Below are 20827 nucleotides of genomic sequence, written 5' to 3'. Positions count from 1 at the left end.
AATATATTAAGTGTGCATATGTACACACTCAGTTTTCACTTAGTGTAAGCCGACTCCACTTTGCCTTCCACATATCAATTAGCGCAGAGCTTACACTGCATCACCACAGAAACAGCAACAAAGGTTCAAACAGGCTGTAAAGTTAAACAAGCACCTATGCAAAAAACATTTCAGCTTCCACGCAGGTCAGGTTTAGTGCAACACTTCTGCATCACATTTGTATGCTACAAATAAAACACATGCATACACAATGCTGAAATTATAGAGTTAATCTCATGCAGCGTGAAAGATGACTTGCCTGCTACGGCTGCGGCTGAAGCTCCTCCTGCGTGGGGATCTGCGCAGGGAAAATACAAACGTGTTAAGGACGAAGACAGATAGATTGATCACTGTGTAGAACTCCACATTATTTACTCCTTTTCTTACACGGGGCTCCCTCAGCACAGCCCTTTGGCTATTTCAAGAACTCAAAATGGAAGTAAACGACTTGCATGTTTTTCCAAGGAAAACAAAGACTTCAACCAGAAAACAGAAGTCACTGGCAGTGGACCCAGCACATAAAGATGGCAGGTGCAGAGGAAACCACCTCTCACCTTTCCCACAGTAACACATGCACCTTTCAATAAAGTCCAATTATATTTCAGTCTAACTTTGAAATGCAGATTAGGATTCGTCCCGTGATTCATAAGCAGTAGGTTCAGAGCGCCGAGGCATGAAACCCCAGCAGGATTTTCATCTTAGGTAGTTTGATATCGTACTGTGGATCGGCTCTGATGTGGGGAATCAAAAACCCAGCACACCATTTGGGCCACCATCTGTATGAATTCAGTCCACTGCACTTTAAGGGAAAAATGTACAGAAATGGAAGTTGGTACCAAAATTTATTTTTCACAGGGAATAAGCCTCGTGAAACAGCCAGGCTAAGATCTCAAACCGGGAACACACACACACACACACACACAAAGATCTGATATTCATAGGGGGTGTTTAAGGAAAGTTTTGATGTGACTTCATAATTCTGCTCAGAGCCCCAAGACATACCAGATGATTATCTATCATCGAAATCTCTGGAAACATGACGTTCCAGATATTTGATGTTGGTCCATCCCCCTTTGAAACAAGGACTACAGAAATGGTGGACGACAAAATGACAAACTTATGATTAAAATAATAATAATTTAAAAAAAAGAACAACCCTTTTAAACCAGCTGTCTCTTCACTTTTAAAACTGTAATCAGCAGTGTACTGAATGAAGCAGGAAAACTTACTAGTATTTTTGGTTTTCAACAAGCTAGAAATGACGAAAGGGAGGCAGACTGTCGGCCGGGTGGGTAGAATTGGCTGAATAGGACTGGCCAGATGCTGCAAGGTGATTAGGTGGCAGGCAGATGGGGGCTGGCTGTGGCTTTTTTCCTGCTTTAATTGGTTAGCCGAAGGCTGCTGCTGGTAGGTTGTAGACATTTGGGAACGTAATACGCTGATTGGTCGGGAATGTGAGGTGGCCGCTGCCGTTTGGGTTAAGGTTGAAGGAGGAGGAGGTTGAGAACGGCATGCTGAGGAACCAATGGGCTGGTGCAACCTGACGACTGGCCATGCCTGGGTCATGTGACAGCACCAGCCAAGCTGATTGCGGCCCGATGATCAGCAGTCACATGATGCTGAAAGAGGACTAGTTGATTGACTCAGAGGGTGGTGAGAAGAGGCATGGTGGTGGCTCTGCAACGGGTTCATTCTTATTAATATAGATGAAAAATAAAAAGCATCCTCAAACAAAAAGAAAAAAAATTGCATCACATTTGGCACTTTTATTCCCCCCAAAATGTATACTTATACTTAGCCTATACTTTTACTGACTGCCTAAATCTGTTTCCCCACACCCATTTTTGCCTTTTTAAAACAGTTAAAATGAGACTGCACAAAAATGTGCGTTTCAAAGGAAGCATTTGTGCCTTAAGTATAACCTAGGTCTTGCAGACCACACTTTAGATGCCTCAGAAACAGAAAGGCAGCCCTCTCTATATTCTGAAATAATGCCCCTTTTCCACTACATGATGGTGAATGACTATCTGTGTGGCTCCTTCCATAAAATGACCTTTAATGTCAATGAAGATGAATCTGCAAGTCTTAGGCATTGCAACACCCACAAATATATAATCACCAGAAAAAGGTCACAAACACTAGAAATACCTACACTGGAAACCCAAATGCAATTAAAGGGAACTGTACTGTGGGCAAGAAAGTTGAACCGGTAAGTGACCAAGCAAGAATAAAGTGCAGAATAGATTGGTTATCGTGTCTACTGGCCAACAACAACATGTAGGTCACCTGCGTCTGGGTGGTGGGCTACGCCGCCTGTAGTCGTCTCGGTCTCTAGGACGCCTGCTCCATGAAGGGGGAGCGCCTCGAGTGCGGCTACGCTTCTCGCCAGTAGATAACTCCACACGCACCCGACAGCCACACAAAGTCCTGCAAAAGAAAAACAAACAAAAAACAAACAAACAAACACATGAATAGAAAGTATTTTTCCTCGTTTTTCCAATAAAATGACTTACTTAGCACACTTCAGTGGGCTGAATATATCATTTGAATGTCTAAATGTAGTCTAAATGTCTGCTAATGTAACAGATGTGATGACCAATAACATGTTATCATTGTTAAAAGTGTGACTGCATGAGAGGAACTCTCCTTTCTGCAGAATGGGAGCAATGTCAGGAACTTGGAGGAAAGAGTAGTACCGATCCAATAGCAATACCTTCATTTAAGTAGACTACTCATGTGGATGCAGCGTTTTCAGTAGGAGAAACGTTTCATCATCTTCTACTGAAAACGTCATGTGCAGATAAACAGAATCCACTTTCCTGACCTGGATAATTGAGCATGCATAAACTGATTTGCATAGGTTGCCATCTACCTTCCATCAAGCTCCCGCACGGCATCAGTTGCATCTCTGGGATCTTCGAACTCTACAAAGGCGAAGCCTGGGGGGTTCCTGGCCACCCAAACACTCCGGAGAGGACCATAGTAGCCAAATGCTCTTTCTAACTCTGTCTTGTTTCCATTGTTGCCGAGATTTCCAACGTAGACCTTGCAGTCAAGGGGACAGTCACGATGCATGACTGTATCTGAAAAGTGAGCAGAATAATATTAATGTTTTAGCTCTAAGACAAAGACTGGTAAATGGCCTGTATTTGTATAGCGCTTTACTTAGTCCCTATGGACCCCAAAGCGCTTTACACTACATACACTACAAAGACTGGTCACACTCTCTCTCACTTAGCCATTTACTCACAAACGAATTGAGAGCTTGGCCTACTTTCTGCGCTGGATTTGCAGGTTATGCTAACGGAAACTTAAAAAACAAACAAACAAAAACAGACAGCCAGACGAAGCGAATCCCAAATGCCTTAGTTAACTCGTTTGCTTTATATCTCCAACTATATTGTTGCATATTCGACGCTGCATTGTGTTTCGAGGCTAACAGCTTATTTACAGGGAGCTAAAATGGCTGCCGCCTACCGAGGCCTACTCAGCGGTAGCAGCACTCTGCTAGCAGCCGCAGAAATTTATACTATACATTCACATATGTGAAGTAAACTCACAACAGGTCGTTTTACAAACATATAACAACGCAATACATTGAAACGCTACCGTTTTAGGTGTAAATATCAGCTCAGATTATCGATTGTGATGCGGCTAAATTGTGCCTTTTCGTCTTCGGTGGAAAATGGCGTGACGTCAGTGGATTAACAGGATGCCACTTTCGAGAGGGCGGGTTTAATGTCGCCTCCTTCCTTTGCCCCCCCCTCCCGAACAACAGTTGTCCAAGTTTTGGCTGCCTTTTCACTCCAGTCCTTGTACATGACCTTCAGAGGAATGTTTTGTTTACAGTGTGAATACATTTACCAGAGCTCAAGGAAAAATTATGATACTAACGAGTTACATAGCATAGTTAAATTGATGTAAAGTATTTCTTCAAATGATATTAAGAGAAATAGAGATATTTGAACTAATAAAGGTATAAATAAATTGTACTCTGTACAATAAAGCATTTTAGGACTGTTCTCTCGGTTACTCCCTTAGGGGTCTCCGCCACAGTGGTCATCTGGTCATCTGTCTCCATTTCACCCTATCCCTGGCCTCCAGCCCTCATCATGCCCTACTTCACTACATCCATGAATCTTATCTGTGGTCTTTCTCTTTTTCTACTGCGTTGCACCTTCATCTTCAACATCCCTTGTAAAATATATTCACTATCCCACCTATCCCACGTCCAATCCATCTCAGCCTTGCTTCTCTAACTTTGTGTCCAAACCTCTTCCACCAGCTCCCTACCCTCACTAGTGATTACAATGTTGTCTACAAACATTATAGTCCACATAGACTCCTGTCTGACCTCATCTGTTAGCCTGTCCATCACCCCTCCAAACAAGAAAGGACTACATTGCCGATCCTCTGATGTAATCACCCACCCACCTTAAACCCATCCTTCACTCCTACCATATTATTACTGAGATACTAATGTACAAATGTAATGCATACTGGAAAACAGATTTTTTTCTGTTTTTGAAAACAGTGAGTTGTGGCTAATAAGATAACTTCATTCGCAGTATCACAGAAAAGAAGTGGAAAAATAATAAATACAACGTGTTATGGTTGTATTTTCTTGGCAAGATTTTTCTAAGTTTTTTCTGCCAGTGGTTTTCCAAAATAATAGCTTGATCCACGTATAACTGATACACGTCCAATTTCCTGAGTACAAAGGCTGCTTTACTCCCTGCCAAAACAAATGAGTACACACTGTGTTTATTTACAGTGTGGAATTGGGACATACTTCCTGCTTAGACTACGACTAAAATGTGGGGGAAACTGTAACTGTAAAGTTAAAGTTACATACGTCCGCCATATCTCACAAAACCGAAAGTACTATACTATAACGGGATCTAATATGTCAAATTTGGCCAAAAGGGCAATATATATATACATTAAAATATAAATTAAAGGACGTGTTCATCGTTCGTTACGTGCTATCCCAGTTACCCTGAACGTAGCTTAACACGCGAGCCGCCCACTCAGTCTGTTAGTAACCGCCCACAAAGTTGGTCAGCCAGGTGACAGGAGAGCCAGCCGGGAAACAGCACGGACCACGTCCCGCCTGCGTTAGGAAGTCGACTACGTAACGATTCACAACCAAATCAAAGTCGACTAGCCAAAACCACCTGCTTAAATCCTGCGTTTATTGCCTGCTTTCACGTGCTCGCAATCTGACAGCCTCTTATCCGTCAGCAGTTGCGACGTAACCAGCTAGCAGTTCGAGGACACCCATAACATAACGCTAGCCTCTGACGTTAGAGAAGACTCAACGGTTGGTTGTTGTATTTCTGTCCGGGTAAAGATAGATAAGCCAGCAGCGAGATGTCCGAACCGGTCGGAGAGGCGAAGCTGGAGGTGAAGCAAGCGAGCAAAGAGGTGAAGGAGAGCGAGAACGTAGCGGAAAAATATTCAGCCATGACCGTGAGCAAAAACAGCGAAATAACCATGGGAGAGCTGTCGACTGTCTTCAGCGCTGTGCCCACTCACAAACCGGTTAAAAAGGTAAGTCTGCACCAGGTGTAAGCATAACGGCACCGAGGAGGACCCTTGGATAATAAAACAAACCTCCAAGGCTCTTTTTAGCACGATAACAGCACTTTATAGGTGCTGTATCTTCTTTGTTTAAGGGTATTTATCAGACTTAACCTTCTTTTTGCAACGTGAATACATTTTACTAGAGCTCAAAGACTTCTGATTTTAAGAAAATATATTTGGTACTAATGGTACTTATATGTCACAGGGGGTTAGGTATCTGTGCACCCATAACAGTCCACACACATTGCTATTGCGTGTGACAGAATTAAAAAGTTGTTTAAACCCACATTAAGTAATTAAAGAGTCACACGTCAAGTCCAAAGAAACTTAAGCATTTTCTGCATGTGTATAATGGCTCACACCTCTATTAATAACTATAAAACTTTATAATTGTGCATTTTTATTCACATATCCCCCGTATTACAAATCCCAAATTTACTACACTTTCAGCACACTTTCAGCAGCGGCTTCTGACCTGAAATTGCGAAACAAAAGAACCACTTTTTCCTTGTAAAACTTGCAAAAAGTTATTTGACACACTCCAGGAACAAGGAAGAGCTGTGCCTTTCACTTTTGAGGCTGAATGGACAGTGTTTGCACACTCCATATAAGTTACACTGAAGTGGACAAATCACAATGCACAATGCAACAGTTTTTGCATTTGGAAAGCATATAGCTCGACATGGGGCTCGGAGTCTGTCAAATGCAAGAGTCAGCATGCTCAGCCAAGAACATATTAGGCAGACGTTCCTGTTATACTTGACTGTTTCACATCCTCATACTGTTTTAGGGAGGATCTTTACACTGAAGCATCACTAGCTTGCAAAGTCAGGAGCCAAACATTTGACCCTAAGTTTTTGTATTGTTGAATTCAAAATAGTTGTGCTCAGCTGATATCAAGAAGAATTGGGAAATGTGAACATAAAGGACACTTATCAGCATGTCCTCTATGACAGCACAGTTGAGATTACTGACCTTTTATTTTAAATGTAATGCTTATGTATTCTTACATATTTAGTGTAAGACATTTAAGTTTCAAGCTTACTAATTATTTACAGTTGGAATTGGAGGGATAATGGTTAAGTCTGGGCTTCCTGGAGTTCTGATATCAGAAAGACTGTAATCTCTTTGACAGGCATTTAAAATAAAGCAACAAGTGTGATTAAATCACAGATGGCAAAGAAGAGTATTGTAACACACTTGGGGGGGGGGAAAGCACACCCAAAAAGAAGTTTTAAGTTTTCCTTAAAATATTGCCAAATGGTATGTGCTCAGATTCATTTTTTAAATATCTAGCCCTTACTTCACCTTTAACTTTAGGTTCCATGTGGGGAATATACAGACGGATGTGTCTTCCTTCCACTACATAAAACATGACTACAAAAAAAAGGTTTCATTTCCTCTGAAATACATTTTGTTTATCAAATGGCCAGAAATAATAGGAACATGCACAGAGTCCTGATTAAATATAGTAATACAGACTCAATACCTTTGAGTCCGTGCTAACCACGTACTCAATCATTCTGGTAACCCCCCCCCCCCAACAGCTCACATAAAACGGTATGTTTCATTCAGTTGGGCCTTGGGACCCTGAAACCTACACCACCCTACTGAACTATGGTGTTTTTCACCTAAATCGCAAGAAGACTGCTCCTCATTGTCTTCTGTTACCATGGTGTTTAGCAGGTATGTGGATGGGGCACCTCAAGTCAAGATAATTAATTGGAATGATGAGAATATTTCATTTACAGTTGTTCTATTCATGTTTTATTTATATAGCGCCAAATCACAAAACATTTGCCTCAAGGTGCGTTTATATCGTAAGGTTAAGACTCAACAATCAGACGACCCCTTGAGAGCTAGCACTTGGCAACTGTGGGAAGAAAAACAAATGGCAAACTGTGGAAGTAAAGCACAGATTAATTGTTATGCATTTATATAATTTATTGTCTAGGGTGATCTTTAAATCTGATACTTGGATACTTGGGTCTGATACTCCAACACATTCCAGAAACTGCTGAGGTGGGGCAATCTCCCTGTCCTCTGTTTGCATTGGAGCACCTTGAGAGTGGAAAATCCCTGTCAACATACGTTTTCTTGTTGCTGCAAAAAAAATAAAAAATAAATAAAGCCAAAAATACCCCAAACTGTCCAGGCATGAAGTTAGTTACACACAACAAAAATACCAGTCCGGTTTCTTCATCTCGCAGAATTGTGTACCGTTTGCTTTAAAGGGGCAAGGTTAAACCCTTATCGTGCAGAGGCCATTTTATTGGAGGCCAAAAAAACCCCCCCCAAGATGAGAGCCTGCAGCACACACAGGGAGTAGGACTGTTTCATAGTTCTGAAAAGTAATCAGTAGGTACAATTCAGGCTTGCACTCATTTCACGTCAGTTGCTTAAATACCACAACAATGTGAGCAAAATGTCACGTTTGGCTTAACACACTGCGCTGGAACCGGAGCTGGAGAGCTTTGTTTATGTTTTAAAAGGTCATATAAGGTGATTAATTTTTTTATTTTTTCCTGCCATGTGTACGCCCCTGCAGGGGATCAAATAACACGACAGGGAATTTTTCGACGTCAGAAAAGCCGAGAGTCGATAGTAACAATCGTTACACAAGCACGAGTCAGATGGGGTCATTGAAATCAAAATATGGCTTGAGCAGCTTAATTTTGGAACATCAGTCTTGATGATGCAGTGTCTGCTGGGCTATAGCCAGACATCCATTTTTGGTAATAAACTGAAATGAGCTCACAAATTTGAGGGGGATTTTTATATTGCCAGTAATTTTCTTGGATTCTGCTCCATTCAAATCTATTAAAGTCATTATACTATACAAGAAAGACAAAAACAGCTCTACTCTGGCTCCTGAAGGACTGTAAGAAATTAACATTTAGCTGAGCCACAAGAAAATTATCACAAGACATTAAACTGCGTGTGTGTGTGTGTGTGTGTGTGTGTGTGTGTGTGTGGGGCTTACATTGTCTGCCCTCCTTTTTTTCTTTTTTTTCCCTTTTTTTTAGCAAATCCAGTTTGTGGAGGACAAGCAGGAGTTCAGCAGGTTCCCCACCAAGGCAGGCCGTCGCTCCCTGTCCCGCTCCATCTCCCAGTCCTCCACAGACAGCTACAGCTCTGGTAAGAAGGAGCCAGAATCACGTGTGTGTCATTTGTGATGTAGATGCAAAAGATTTTACACTGTGTTGTATTTACTAAGCTGTACAGTGTGGAAAGGGAGATAATGAGAGGAGTCTGTTAGGCCATTTGATGACATCAATATTCGTACATTTCTTTGTTATAGGTTTTGTGGTAATGCTTCTTTTTGTCATCCTCATCTCATTTTGACCTTCAGCAAAAATGTTTGCTTAACTTCCTGAATCTTGAGTTTGGTTGGTGTTAATAATAAAACCCTGTTTTACAGCTGCATCATATACGGATAGCTCTGATGATGAGACCTCGCCACGGGACAAAACTCAGGTCAACAGCAAGGGCAGCAGTGACTTCTGTGTCAAGAACATCAAGCAGGCTGAATTTGGCAGGCGGGAGATTGAGATCGCAGAGCAAGGTCAGCACCAGGAGCGTGAAGTGATCTCAGCATTTCATTTAAGCAACACCTACTAAATTTACAAGTGTTGTGGAGGAAAACAAAATAGGAATCAAAGGTTAATGTTTAAGTAGCAATGAATAACACTGTCGCCTAAAAATAAATCCCCTTACACAACTGAAGTGTGACATTTCAAGGGTATAATATTTCACCCTGAACATAAGGTTATTTGAAGTTATTTAGTAATGTGAGTAACTTTCTCAGTCTGTCGCTGCTGTAAGTGATATTAATTTGTTTGTAAAAAGGAAAGTAGTTGTCATGATATCACATCTCAAAAGATGTTAAGATCTCTAGCACATAGGGCTGTTCGATATAACAATATATATCGGATGACGATATAAAAACATCTATAGTTTCATTTTACCCCATCATTTGTTTCGTGGTGTCGCAAAATAAACTGTTTACGGCAATATATTTTCATCGTTTTGATGGTCACTGTAGTGGCTATATTAAATTCTTAAAGTTCTCTCTTTCTCTTATATTTAATATAACCACACTACTGACGGACAAGCGCCTGTTTTTATGCGTTGTCGTTATCAACAGCAACAGTAACAGCATCGCGTGTCCGCTTGTTTATGTTCCACATAAACTTTTCACAATAAAGCTCAAGATCCTGTTGAGACTTTCCAAAATAAACTGAATCACGTGAAAGAGCAGATTATTTACGGATGACAATTAAAAAATGAGCCGCCAGGTGCTAAAAAAATAAACCTTAGACTCAAACATTAGAACAGGCAACCCGCAGCGCGCTGTGTAATAAATACAAAGAAAACAGCGGCCGTTACAACTTATGTCTAAAAATGTATAGTTTCATGCATCGGTTAAAACACTCGACTCCGGGTAAAGGACGCGCAGCTGGAAACACTTCACGCAAGTCGAGCTGCCCGAGATTCACAGAATTTACAGATAATTTGAAATTTTTGTGATTTTTATATCGTTATCGGACGATAGAATTCTTATATCGGGATATGAGATTTTGGTCATATCGCACAGCCCTACTAGCACATTGTCCATTCTTTCTTGCTGTGGATCAAAGAACTTGTGGTCAAAGGAGCTTGCAAAGACGCTTTGCGTCGACGCTTTTCTTTGCAAGCTCCTTTGACTACGATGACCTGGATGACTGAGAACCTTCACAGACACAAAGAACTTGTGCTTTAATAAGATGAGCCACATGGTTTTAATCATGTCTGGATATGATACAGAATAAAATCTTGTTAGTCTTATCATACAAGATTTAAGTATCTGTGCAGATAAGTGTTTGATGCTGAGAAGCAGGCCTTATTAATGTGCCAGTTACGAATGTAACAACAATATTTTATAATTGTAATTTAAAACCAAAAAATTCATGATACATTTATAGTTCACACTTAAGATCTTTACTAAATTTATCAATCAGTATTCATCTGTTTATAATTTTCAGACAATAAAACATTAACATGATTCCTGCCTGTAGTATTTCCTATAACATGAAAAAAAAGAGAAGGAAAATCTGGACATGATTCATAAACAGACTCTGCATTATTCAGCAACACTGACATTTGGAACCTAAAGCAGCATTTTAAAGGTCTGTTTGCTGGCAAAATGTCACTGAAGCAGATGGGAAACTTAAGCTTGTTCGGTGCTGCTGCTATTGCTGCTGCTGTTATTTAAGCCCTGGTCACACAGGCCTAGAGGCTTGCTTTATTTAAGAAATACAAAACACAAACAACAATAACACTACATATTTCCATCCAAGACAGAAAAGTAAAAACTGTATATTTCAAATAGTCCCTTTATCTATCTTTCAAAAAATAGCCAGTAGCTCTGTATAAAAATAACTGCCTTTAACTGTTAACGGTTTAGTTTTATTCTGTAACGCTTGCTAAAAGAAAAGGATGTATTTTTTTTCTACTGCATCGTCTGCGTTGCAGTGTTTCCCACTGACTATTTTCATTATGTAATCTTGTTTTCAGATATGTCGGCACTGATCTCACTCAGGAAGAGAGCACAGAGTGAGAAACCGTTGGCAGGTGCCAAGATTGTGGGCTGCACTCACATCACTGCCCAGACTGCAGTAAGATTCATCTCTGACATCGAGCTTCAACGCCTGAGCAAAGACCGCACTGTGATTGTGTCTGTTCGTCATATAGGACTTTAAATCACTATTTAATTGCTTCTTACTTCACACAAGCTCGTGCTTCCTCTTATTATTATTATTATTATTTTTAATTAAATGAGTAAAAAGAAAATCTATTGTATTTCAATTAAAATGTATGTAGCTGGCTGTGTTCATGGGCTGTCAACAGCCAGATGATCCCAAAGAGTTAAAGATGATGTATGTAGACGTGGGTCATGGTAAATTCATGTGTTATATAACAATAAAATACACTTATTGTGACTGTACTGTATGTTTTCAGGTGCTGATTGAGACTCTGGTTGCTCTCGGAGCTCAGTGCCGCTGGACCGCATGCAACATATACTCCACACAGAATGAAGTGGCTGCTGCCCTGTCAGAGACAGGTAAGCAGCAGAGATGGTGAAGAAGCTCATAGACCACGTTGGGTCTTCTAGGCGAGCTTGATTGCAAACAACATTGTGATAACAGCAGAACACAGCATCAGATAAGGCTTCTTTTTAATCTTTAATGAGCAAAGGTTTGTTCTGTTGTGCGAGCGTCTCGTGGCTTTTAAAACCAAGGTTACGGTTTGTAAATGTTAAACTCATGACAGTTCATCCCTGCAGACTTAATGGGAACACATAACTCTCTCCATGTAGTGAATTAGCAGCACTCTTTATGCCCTTTATCTGCGGTTGCTATGTGATGGTCAAAGTGTGCATTAAATCTTCAGAGTAGACTCGTCATGATCGGGAAGGCTGGGGGAGTCTCAGTGATCCTGCATTTTTTTTTTTTTTTTTTACAGGGTGTCTAGTGCTCAGTTAATTATTGCTGTACGTACTGTACTGAGCTGTTCATTAAACTGAAGGGCACATAGAGAGTACAAATGTCTGCCACTATTAAACTGGTCTCAAACTTGCTTTTACACCTAGTAATCATATTGATATCCTCTGTTTGGAGTATGACACATTTCATTTGAACAAATACTATGTCATGAAAAATCTTTTGGTTTCCACTGGGATGAGTGAGATATTACATCTATAATACCAGTTATTAAGCGAAGAGGTGAATTTGACACTATTCACTGTCTTTATTTAAGACTTTATTTATGCTTTCATGCAGTTTATCCAGTTTCTGCTCTGTGAAATGAACGAGACAACGTAATTGGTCATCAACATTGAAGTGGTTTCTTGATATGACGTACTGCTACTGAGATATTATCGCCCATCTGCTATGTTTCAGGTGTGGCTGTGTTTGCCTGGAAGGGGGAGTCTGAAGATGACTTCTGGTGGTGTATTGACCGCTGTATCAACACTGAGGGCTGGCAACCTAATATGGTTGGTGGAAAACATTTTTGTACATGGACATTTCTTTTGGCAGGTGTAATATGTGAATGATGTACACAAACAGCAACGTTGAAAAGCCCCAAATAACACCAGAAGAAGAACCCGTTCATTAATAACAGTCTGTAAATATTTAATTACTGAAGAGAAGATGAGAAACACCACGCTCTGTTTATAAGAAGATGACGAATCTTTTCCTCCTGCTTATTAGATCCTGGATGATGGGGGAGACTTGACACACTGGATGTATAAGAAATACCCCAACGTATTCAAGAAGATCAGGGGCATTGTGGAGGAGAGTGTCACTGGGGTTCACAGGTAATTTATTTTTGGATATGTAGATATTTGCTTTCTTGACACATTTAGTTGCGAGCCAACATGTTTCTGTCTAGGTTGTATCAGCTGTCTAAAGCTGGAAAACTGTGCGTGCCTGCGATGAATGTAAACGACTCTGTGACAAAGCAGAAGTTTGATAACCTGTACTGCTGCAGAGAGTCCATCTTGGATGGGTGAGTAAGCTCAGATTTTAAATGTTTTGCTCATGTATAAACAATATTACAGTTTGTTTGTTGGATTACTTAAATAACATGGTTTAGGGGGGGAGGGGAAGGGGGAATCCAGTAATTTTAGTAACTTTTCTAGAAGTGATAAAGGAGAACAGCTTATCAACTTATTTAAAACCTTTTAGATATATGTGCTTTTCTTTATACAAATCCATCTCTATGTACACTTGTACTTTATATTTGAATCAATGTAATATAAAGATCAGAGGGAGCTAAGCAAGGTAATTTTGTGTTGTGTTATCATTTGTCTACAAGTGGGGAAATCTGGCAGAACAGGCCCTTTATGGTCTGCTTTTCATCTCAGCATCATGTTAGTGGGGGCAAACACAATGTGCTTAAATCTCTGGATGATGGTCGATTTGGACTGCGGGTAATTCTTTTGGCTTTTGGGTCAGCTTTTCACAGGAGTGAAGAGAGTGAGGAATAAAATGGAGAAAATCTTTTTGTTCAGCTGCATCACTTGTGTTGCAAAAGGGTCTCGTGACCACGTTGTAAAGAAAAATAAGCATATATCACAGCATTATTCATTAATAACAATCATAATTGATGTTAGTGGAGGACGGACAGCCTCATATGCTGCTATCACAAAGAATGTTGCCGTTAAAGTCTAAACTTGATTTTTAAAGAGATGTTACCCTTGTAAAAACTTGTCTAGTGTGAACATTGCAGACTCTGCAGTCTCTGAAACAGCCTGACAGCACAGTTACATTTATAACCCTACTGTTATTTGGCAGCATAAAAGGTCTAGTGTTCTTTAACAGTGTGTGCACATTTCTGCATGGGAACAGTGCTTGCTGTGCTTTTCTTTGCTTACTGCCGAAAATTTATTGCTGTTCCTCTGGATTAATTATCAGCAGGTACAATGTTGTCTAGTAGCAGGTGTTCCATTATGAAATACTAATGATATTTCCTCGGTTAGTGACCAGGGCTAACTGAGAAAATTGGCTTCCACATTACTGTGTTAATTTAATTTGAAGTGGGCTTGTATTGGAAGCAGGTCTTATTTTCTAATACCCTCTATTTGACAGGTGTAATTTGTCATATTTTTGGTGCCTTGCCTAATCAGCTTGTTTCCTTTACTAAAGTTATTGCACTATAATGAATATTGTGGAGAACAGCGAGCCACTTCTGATAAGGATTGGTGAAGTGGCTGGAGTTTCTCTGCAGACAACATGCTCACTTTTCATGCCTGCATCTCTGCTGAGGGATTGTTGTTTACCCAGAAACCCACTGCACTCCTGCTATCACAGCTTATTTAGTCTAATATGAATGACTAACTGAATTATATAAATATAATGGGACCAACATGGTAACTTGCTATAAATGACTGTGTGTAGGATGTTTTTATTGCATGCATTTAACATGGTACATGTTATTACATGAATGTTGGCATTATCAAACCTTTTTAAGGAAACTGATAACTGATGATATTCTGCACAGAAACCATAAATGCATAATTAAAATAGCTCCGTAGGACACATCTGTAAATCTTTTTAAGTCTTAATACTACTTTTGGTCTAACTCGTCGAACAGTCCATTTCCTACTGCTTATTGGAGTCTTGGGGGCAGCAATATAAGCACAGATAATCCCAGAACTCCTCACCTACGAGGCACCCAGGAAGGATCCTGATCAGATTCCTGGACTACCTTAAATTGCTGCTTTCAATGTTGGTTAATAGTGGCTCTATTCCACGTCACATCCTGTCCCATCCTGTCCCATCCTGTCTGTAAGGCTGAACCCAACTATCCTACGAAAGAGGCTCAGTTCTGACGCTAGTATCAATCTCATTGAACACTACCCAGAGCTTGTGACCATGTGTTCAGGGTAGGAATGAGGATCGACCTGCTTTCACACTCATTTCTTTCTTTAGCACAGCAGACCGGGACATTGTCAGCATCATCGAACACATAGAGTCAATCAGTCAGTCAAACTCCCAGATCCATGAGAGACTTAAACTGCTCCATTTGGGGCAACAAAAATTCCCCGGACAACATGGCTCTTAGGATCACTAGAGCGCACAGACTCCAGTGTGACAATGTGGAAATTTGGGATATATTACAGGGACTTTTGATACAAGCAGTGCCAAATAACATTTTACTGTGTGCCATAATTTTGCAAACACCATTGCAGATTGGCAGTTTTGTTTTCCAATTCTACAAAATGTGCTAATTTTGTGTCTTAAACGTTTGTAGTTTGAAGAGAACCACAGATGTCATGTTCGGAGGCAAACAGGTGGTCGTATGTGGTTACGGCGAGGTGAGTTGTTTCCTTTCAGTTTATCATTCTGCAGTAATCATAATCGCATAGTTGTGAAAATGTGTGAGACATTTTAAACATGCCCTTTAAACTCTTTTCTGTAGTTTGCCATTCATGAATTATCTACATTATTTTGTCTTTTCAGGTTGGAAAAGGTTGTTGTGCTGCTCTGAAAGCATTGGGAGCCATTGTCTATGTGACAGAGATTGATCCCATCTGTGCCCTGCAGGCCTGGTGAGGAAAACATGATGAATGTATCGAGCGATATGAACAGGAAAAAGCTGCAGAGATAAAACCGAGCTGTCCAGAAAACTGTTCGTGTTAATTATCTGACAAAGATATGAAAAACTAATGATCAGCTTTAACTCAAATGCACTACACACCCAATCAACAATTGATTTTCTTGTCCGTAAAAAGATTTTCCAGCCTGTCACTGTCCAGGCCTGAGCTGAATTCAGAATCTCTTCCTTCTTTTGTGTGTAAATAGCATGGACGGATTCCGAGTGGTGAAGCTTAATGAAGTCATTCGCCAAGTAGATGTCATCATCACATGCACTGGTAACTACATTTAATACACTGACATTTTTATAGCTTTTTAGGGGGCAGGGATAGCTCAGTAGGTAGAGTGGTGGCCCCATGATCGGAAGGTCGGGGATTCGATTCCCCTGAACAGCTACCCTGAGGTACCCCTGAGCAAGGTACCATCCCTACACACTGCTCCCCGGGCGCCCAATGGCTGCCCACTGCTTCACTGAGTGAATGGGTTAAATGCAGAGAGGAATTTCCCCACGGGGATCAATAAAGTGCACTTTCTTTCTTTCTTTAATATAACATAAGAAGTTTTAAGTTCATGGAGTTTTCCACTGCTTCTTAGGGCTCCAGAGCGTTTATTTCTCCTGTAATAGATGAGGATGGGTATATGTTTGTGCCTTTCTGTAGGAAATAAGAATGTGGTGACCAGGGACCAGCTGGACAGAATGAAAAATGGATCCATTGTCTGCAACATGGGACATTCCAACACTGAGATTGATGTGGTAAAATAGTGCTTTAAAGTATGATGGTAGAATTTAAAATTTAATACCACGATTATAACCAGCAGGAACAAACATATAAGTAAATATCAAATAAATATTCTGTCATTTTAAATTATCACAAAACGAGGTTTACTTGTGTTCTCGTCTCAACTAGGCAAGTCTACGGACCCCCGAGCTGACCTGGGAGAGAGTCCGCTCTCAGGTGGATCATGTCATCTGGCCCGATGGCAAGAGAATTATCCTCCTGGCTGAGGTGACTGCCTGTGTCTGTGTGCCTTCGCTTATGCATTTGTGTCAGTTATAGCTACACAACATTAAACTGCGTTACAGCTGTGCACGTGTGATCTCAGGTTGATAGCATCCTTGTTAATAAACAGTGTTGATCCAGTCTGATCCATTCTCCTCTTTAATGTGCTGTCATATCAAATCACTTTCAGCTTACGCTAGACTGTAACAATTGTGCTGTAGACCTTTGATTAAATTACTGTTTAAAGCCTGCGATAACGTGTTGTTTTTTTGTCCAATAGGGACGTCTCCTGAACCTCAGCTGTTCCACTGTCCCTACCTTTGTGTTGTCCATCACAGCCACCACTCAGGTAACATGTAAATGGATGTTGACGGCAGCTGAAGCTAGGCCATATTTGCTGTTGGTGTCTGGTGCAGATAGCAGAGTACATAGGAATCGGTGTGGGGTTTTTTTGTTGTTGTTTTTTTTTCCATTTTCTGTAATTAGATGGCCGTCCTCGGAAATAAGCTCATTTGCTGACCCTGATATGTTATAATACACAGGACACTCAACATCTTCACGTTGTTTCTGTTCATAGATGCGCTCTCTCATTATAATCAGCAGTTCATAATTTAATCCTGCGCTATTCATTAAATTCATAATGTGCAATAAAGTTTCAGCAGTGTTATTGATGTTTGTTTTCAGGCTCTGGCACTCATTGAGCTGTACAACGCTCCAGAGGGACGTTACAAGCAAGACGTTTACTTGCTTCCCAAAAAGATGGGTAAGGATTTAAATACTTAACCACTGCCTGTATTATTTACATGTTGAAAGCCTACAGGCATTATTTATGGACAGATACGCATCTTCTGTGTGTGCGCCCATTTCTTTCTTATTAAAGGATGTCTTTGTTTTTCAGATGAATATGTTGCGAGTCTGCATCTGGCCACGTTTGATGCCCACCTGACAGAGCTTAGTGACGAGCAGGCAAAATACCTGGGTCTGAATAAGAACGGCCCTTTTAAACCCAATTACTACAGGTACACTTTTACACATTTTAAAATTTTAAAATGGGGAAATATTTTGAAACTTATATTAACTTATTGTTATTGCACTAGGTTGTTTGCCAACACATAAACAATTTTTAAGAATTGTGTTGCATTCACATTATCTGTTTTTGTTGTTGTTATTCACAGGTATTAGTCTGTCTCACCTGAGAACAACAGCATGTGGATGGTTCCTGATTAGTACCCGACCTCCAGGCAAAAAGAAAAGATTTGTGTATTGTATTTTTTACCCTTCATGGGACACATAGCTCTTTTACTCGTATTTTAGTGACTGTAGAAAGTTTTGCTGCTTTACCAATGGCACCCAAGCTGGCTATGAAAAGTGAAGCGTATGCACTCAGCTCATGTGAGATAACACATGCAAAAAAAATAAAATATGATTTATTTTTTTTTATTTTTTTATTGCATGTGTTTCCATTCTGAAAGCTGTTGAGTATATCAGCATATTGTGCCAAATGACTGTGAGAGGAGGGTTGTGGTTGTTCAAAAATATTAGTTGTTAAACATGTTAAACCCACACGAAGCACTATTTTTGTATAATCATTCCCTCCATGTACTGCAAAGCAGTCACTTAAAATGCCAAACCCAGGAATCTCAGGAGCTTACTGTGCTTTTTATGCACTTTTAGCTCCTTGTTTTGGCATTCTCATCAATATTGTGCTTAAAACTGTTTGCAGTCTTTTTCTTAAAAACAGACAAGCCAACAATTGCAAAAAAAAAAGTGACATGATTTAAACTCCTGGTGGTGGTGGTGGTGGTTGTTGTTGTTGTTGTTGTTGTTGTTGTTTTTTGTTTTTGTTTTTTTATTTCTTCTCTCAGGAGTAGGTGGACCAAATCGGAGTTGAAAGGCCAGTCGATATGAGACTTAATGTTACTTTTAAACTAGCCAGTGATTTGGCATTAATTGGATGTCAAATCAGTTTTTCCTGTGTATCTGCTGAGTAGGCAATCGTTTGCTTACAGATGAGCCATAATAACCTGATGAGCTGACTGTAAATCAAAGTTTTGTTCCTCTGAGTATTTTTACTGTCCAGTGGTCAGAAATTGCTCTGTGCTGCTTTAAACGTTTCTTCCTGCTTTGATATTAAAGCACTTAATCACCTTATACGTTCCATACACAAGATACACTCCTGTTGTAGTATCCTCACAATTAGTGCTAACCTTGACTGGGTATAACAGAAACATAAGCGCTTGTTGAGCATAGCAAATGTAAGAGCTTGTCATTTTTTATTTTTTTTCTTGAAAAAGAATTTGTCCATTTATGAGGTTTTGGTGTCTGGTGAGAGTTATATCTGTACCTCAGGGCATTCAAATATCTCTAATTATTTGTAAATATATGTCAATGCATCTGCACTATCTAATCTTAGTATTCATGTGTAATCTGTTGGTTTGAATTGAATATTTACAGCACCTCTGTAAATTAGAGGGATATAATCGTGTCTGTGATCCGTGTCATTTGTCAGGTTTAGCTGTTGAGAGTAAATTGACATTGGCGGCTATGTAAAGCTAGCTGAGCATTGTTACATACAACACATTTATACTGTACATACAGCAGCGTCTGATGAGCTGCTCTCATAATGCCGTGTCTTGTTAGATTTGTCTCAGGACTCTGTTAAAGAATGCTAACAACGGAGAAGTAACTGTCATTTCCTAAATGCTCTGGGACTAGACACGGATGAGCTTTGTTGTATTAGCTTTACCTCCCGTTATCTTGTGGTATTGTAGTTATTCTAATCCAACACAGTATGTGTGTTTCCAGAAGATTATGATCATTTTAAAGGCTTACGCACTGTGAGGCGTAAACGCTTGTGAGGCTTGTTAAATGCAAAGTCACATTTTACTCTGTTATATTCACATGTGATATTTTTTTTAAACAGTGGGCACTTTGGATGACTGAGTTGAGCAACTCATTTTATGTCTAAACTAGGTATTACACAGAAAGTTGTATCTTGTTGAACTTGCAGCTCTTCAACACATTTCATTGTGCTGTATGAGAGGATGGTCGCTTTACAGTTGACAGCACCGCTGTTCCTCTCAAGTGTTTGACACCTTGTTACCATTTTAAAATAACGCGCCACATGACTGAGGATCCTGTTTCATCACCGCACTAAGCTTAAACCTGAATTTATAGAAACTGCGTAATTCATTTGTGCAGTAATTTTCAATTTGAAATGAACAGGTTGCCCCCCCCCGCCCAGTTACTCCTGTTGTTTATTGAATAGTAGCCTACAGTGTGCTACTGCTAAGTGCTTTTCATCTTTGCACTAACAGCTTTAAGGGCATTACAGCCAAGGAGGACATAATTTTCAGTAAAAGGAGTGCTGCAACCATGGTTACTGATCAGTTGACAGTGCCTTGTAACTCACTTAGTAATTTATATTCACATGGACCGTCTGTGCGTTTTTCTTTTTATCCATGTTATTGCCCGTCACAGTTATTACCCTGCAATATACAGTTATAGCTATGCAGCAAAGAATCCTCAGCCTTTCTTCTGTAAAAATCAGTGTTTCACAAATTCCATAAAAGGTATGCTAATAATTACTGTAAACAGTTTGAATAAGCAGCATTTTACATTCTGATATTTACCTTTTACATTTATTGTGATGGTTTTTTTTTTAGTTTTTTTTTACCTTCTCTTTGTTGTTTCTTGTAATAATGGCACATTTACTTTCATAATGGCACTTGGAAAATGCTTCGCTTTATAACTAATAGTGACAGTCACTTTAACCTAGTTGTTCCTCTGTTATAGAGACAAATGAATGTTATATTACTGGCACAAACGGCTTGACTTTTGTTAAATTGAAGTTAATCAGTATACCACTGTGATTTGGAAGCTGTACATTGTTACATTTGAATACAAGGTTGTCTACATTATATAGTACCTATAATGTTTGCTTATTTTTCAACTTTGTTTCTAGTTTGTTTTCATAATGTCAACTGAATACAGCTTGTTAAATTTCTCTTCACTTTCTCCTTTAATAAACTCCAGTTTAAATTTGAAAATGGCTCAGAA

General features: G+C 39.8%; 2 protein-coding genes across 4 annotated transcripts; one reads left to right on the top strand and one right to left on the bottom strand.

Moving 5' to 3' along the window:
- Positions 1-44: 44 nt before the first annotated feature.
- Positions 45-3787, bottom strand: srsf3b (serine and arginine rich splicing factor 3b). Of its 3 annotated transcripts, XR_311953.1 has the most exons (5): positions 3649-3785; positions 2912-3122; positions 2326-2466; positions 1269-1716; positions 298-337 (listed from the first exon to the last, which is right to left on the bottom strand). XR_311953.1 is itself a non-coding variant. In XM_005741412.2 (4 exons), exons 2-4 carry the CDS (start codon positions 3112-3114, stop codon positions 274-276), a joined length of 408 nt encoding a protein of 135 aa, XP_005741469.1. In that variant the 5' UTR covers positions 3115-3122; positions 3649-3787; the 3' UTR covers positions 45-273. The 3 variants fall into 3 exon arrangements, 2 of the variants coding, with proteins under 2 accessions (XP_005741469.1, XP_005741470.1); XM_005741412.2 differs by lacking the exon at positions 1269-1716 and having other exon boundaries at positions 45-337; positions 3649-3787; XM_005741413.1 differs by having other exon boundaries at positions 271-1716.
- A 1281-nt stretch (positions 3788-5068) lies between these two features.
- LOC102215957 (adenosylhomocysteinase 2) lies at positions 5069-18016 on the top strand. The gene is made up of 17 exons (XM_005741411.1): positions 5069-5592; positions 8652-8763; positions 9047-9190; positions 11182-11282; positions 11626-11728; positions 12567-12661; positions 12879-12985; positions 13060-13176; positions 15424-15487; positions 15633-15721; positions 15975-16045; positions 16427-16521; positions 16676-16774; positions 17049-17117; positions 17453-17531; positions 17667-17787; positions 17944-18016. Exons 1-17 carry the CDS (start codon positions 5413-5415, stop codon positions 17948-17950), a joined length of 1653 nt encoding a protein of 550 aa, XP_005741468.1. The 5' UTR covers positions 5069-5412; the 3' UTR covers positions 17951-18016.
- Positions 18017-20827: the final 2811 nt, after the last annotated feature.

This window comes from Pundamilia nyererei, unplaced genomic scaffold, assembly GCF_000239375.1.
Source record: "Pundamilia nyererei isolate P.nyererei 1_Seehausen unplaced genomic scaffold, PunNye1.0 scaffold00110, whole genome shotgun sequence".
NCBI lineage: Eukaryota > Metazoa > Chordata > Actinopteri > Cichliformes > Cichlidae > Pundamilia > Pundamilia nyererei.
The sequence above is the reverse complement of the archived record's forward strand: the minus strand, read 5'-3'. Positions and strand labels throughout refer to the sequence as shown.

Bases quoted from the DNA above. Each gene is read 5' to 3' on its own strand.
- srsf3b (XM_005741412.2), bottom strand. From the start codon at position 3,114: ATGCATCGTGACTGTCCCCTTGACTGCAAGGTCTACGTTGGAAATCTC. The intron at 2,467-2,911 runs GTAGATGGCAAC...TTTCTTTTGCAG, and splicing joins GTGCGGGAGCTTGATGGAAG to GACTTTGTGTGGCTGTCGGG. The intron at 338-2,325 runs GTGACCTACATG...TTCCCTGCGCAG, and splicing joins AGCCCACCACCCAGACGCAG to ATCCCCACGCAGGAGGAGCT.
- LOC102215957 (XM_005741411.1), top strand. From the start codon at position 5,413: ATGTCCGAACCGGTCGGAGAGGCGAAGCTGGAGGTGAAGCAAGCGAGC. The intron at 12,986-13,059 runs GTAATTTATTTT...GTTTCTGTCTAG, and splicing joins AGTGTCACTGGGGTTCACAG to GTTGTATCAGCTGTCTAAAG. The intron at 16,046-16,426 runs GTAACTACATTT...GCCTTTCTGTAG, and splicing joins TGTCATCATCACATGCACTG to GAAATAAGAATGTGGTGACC.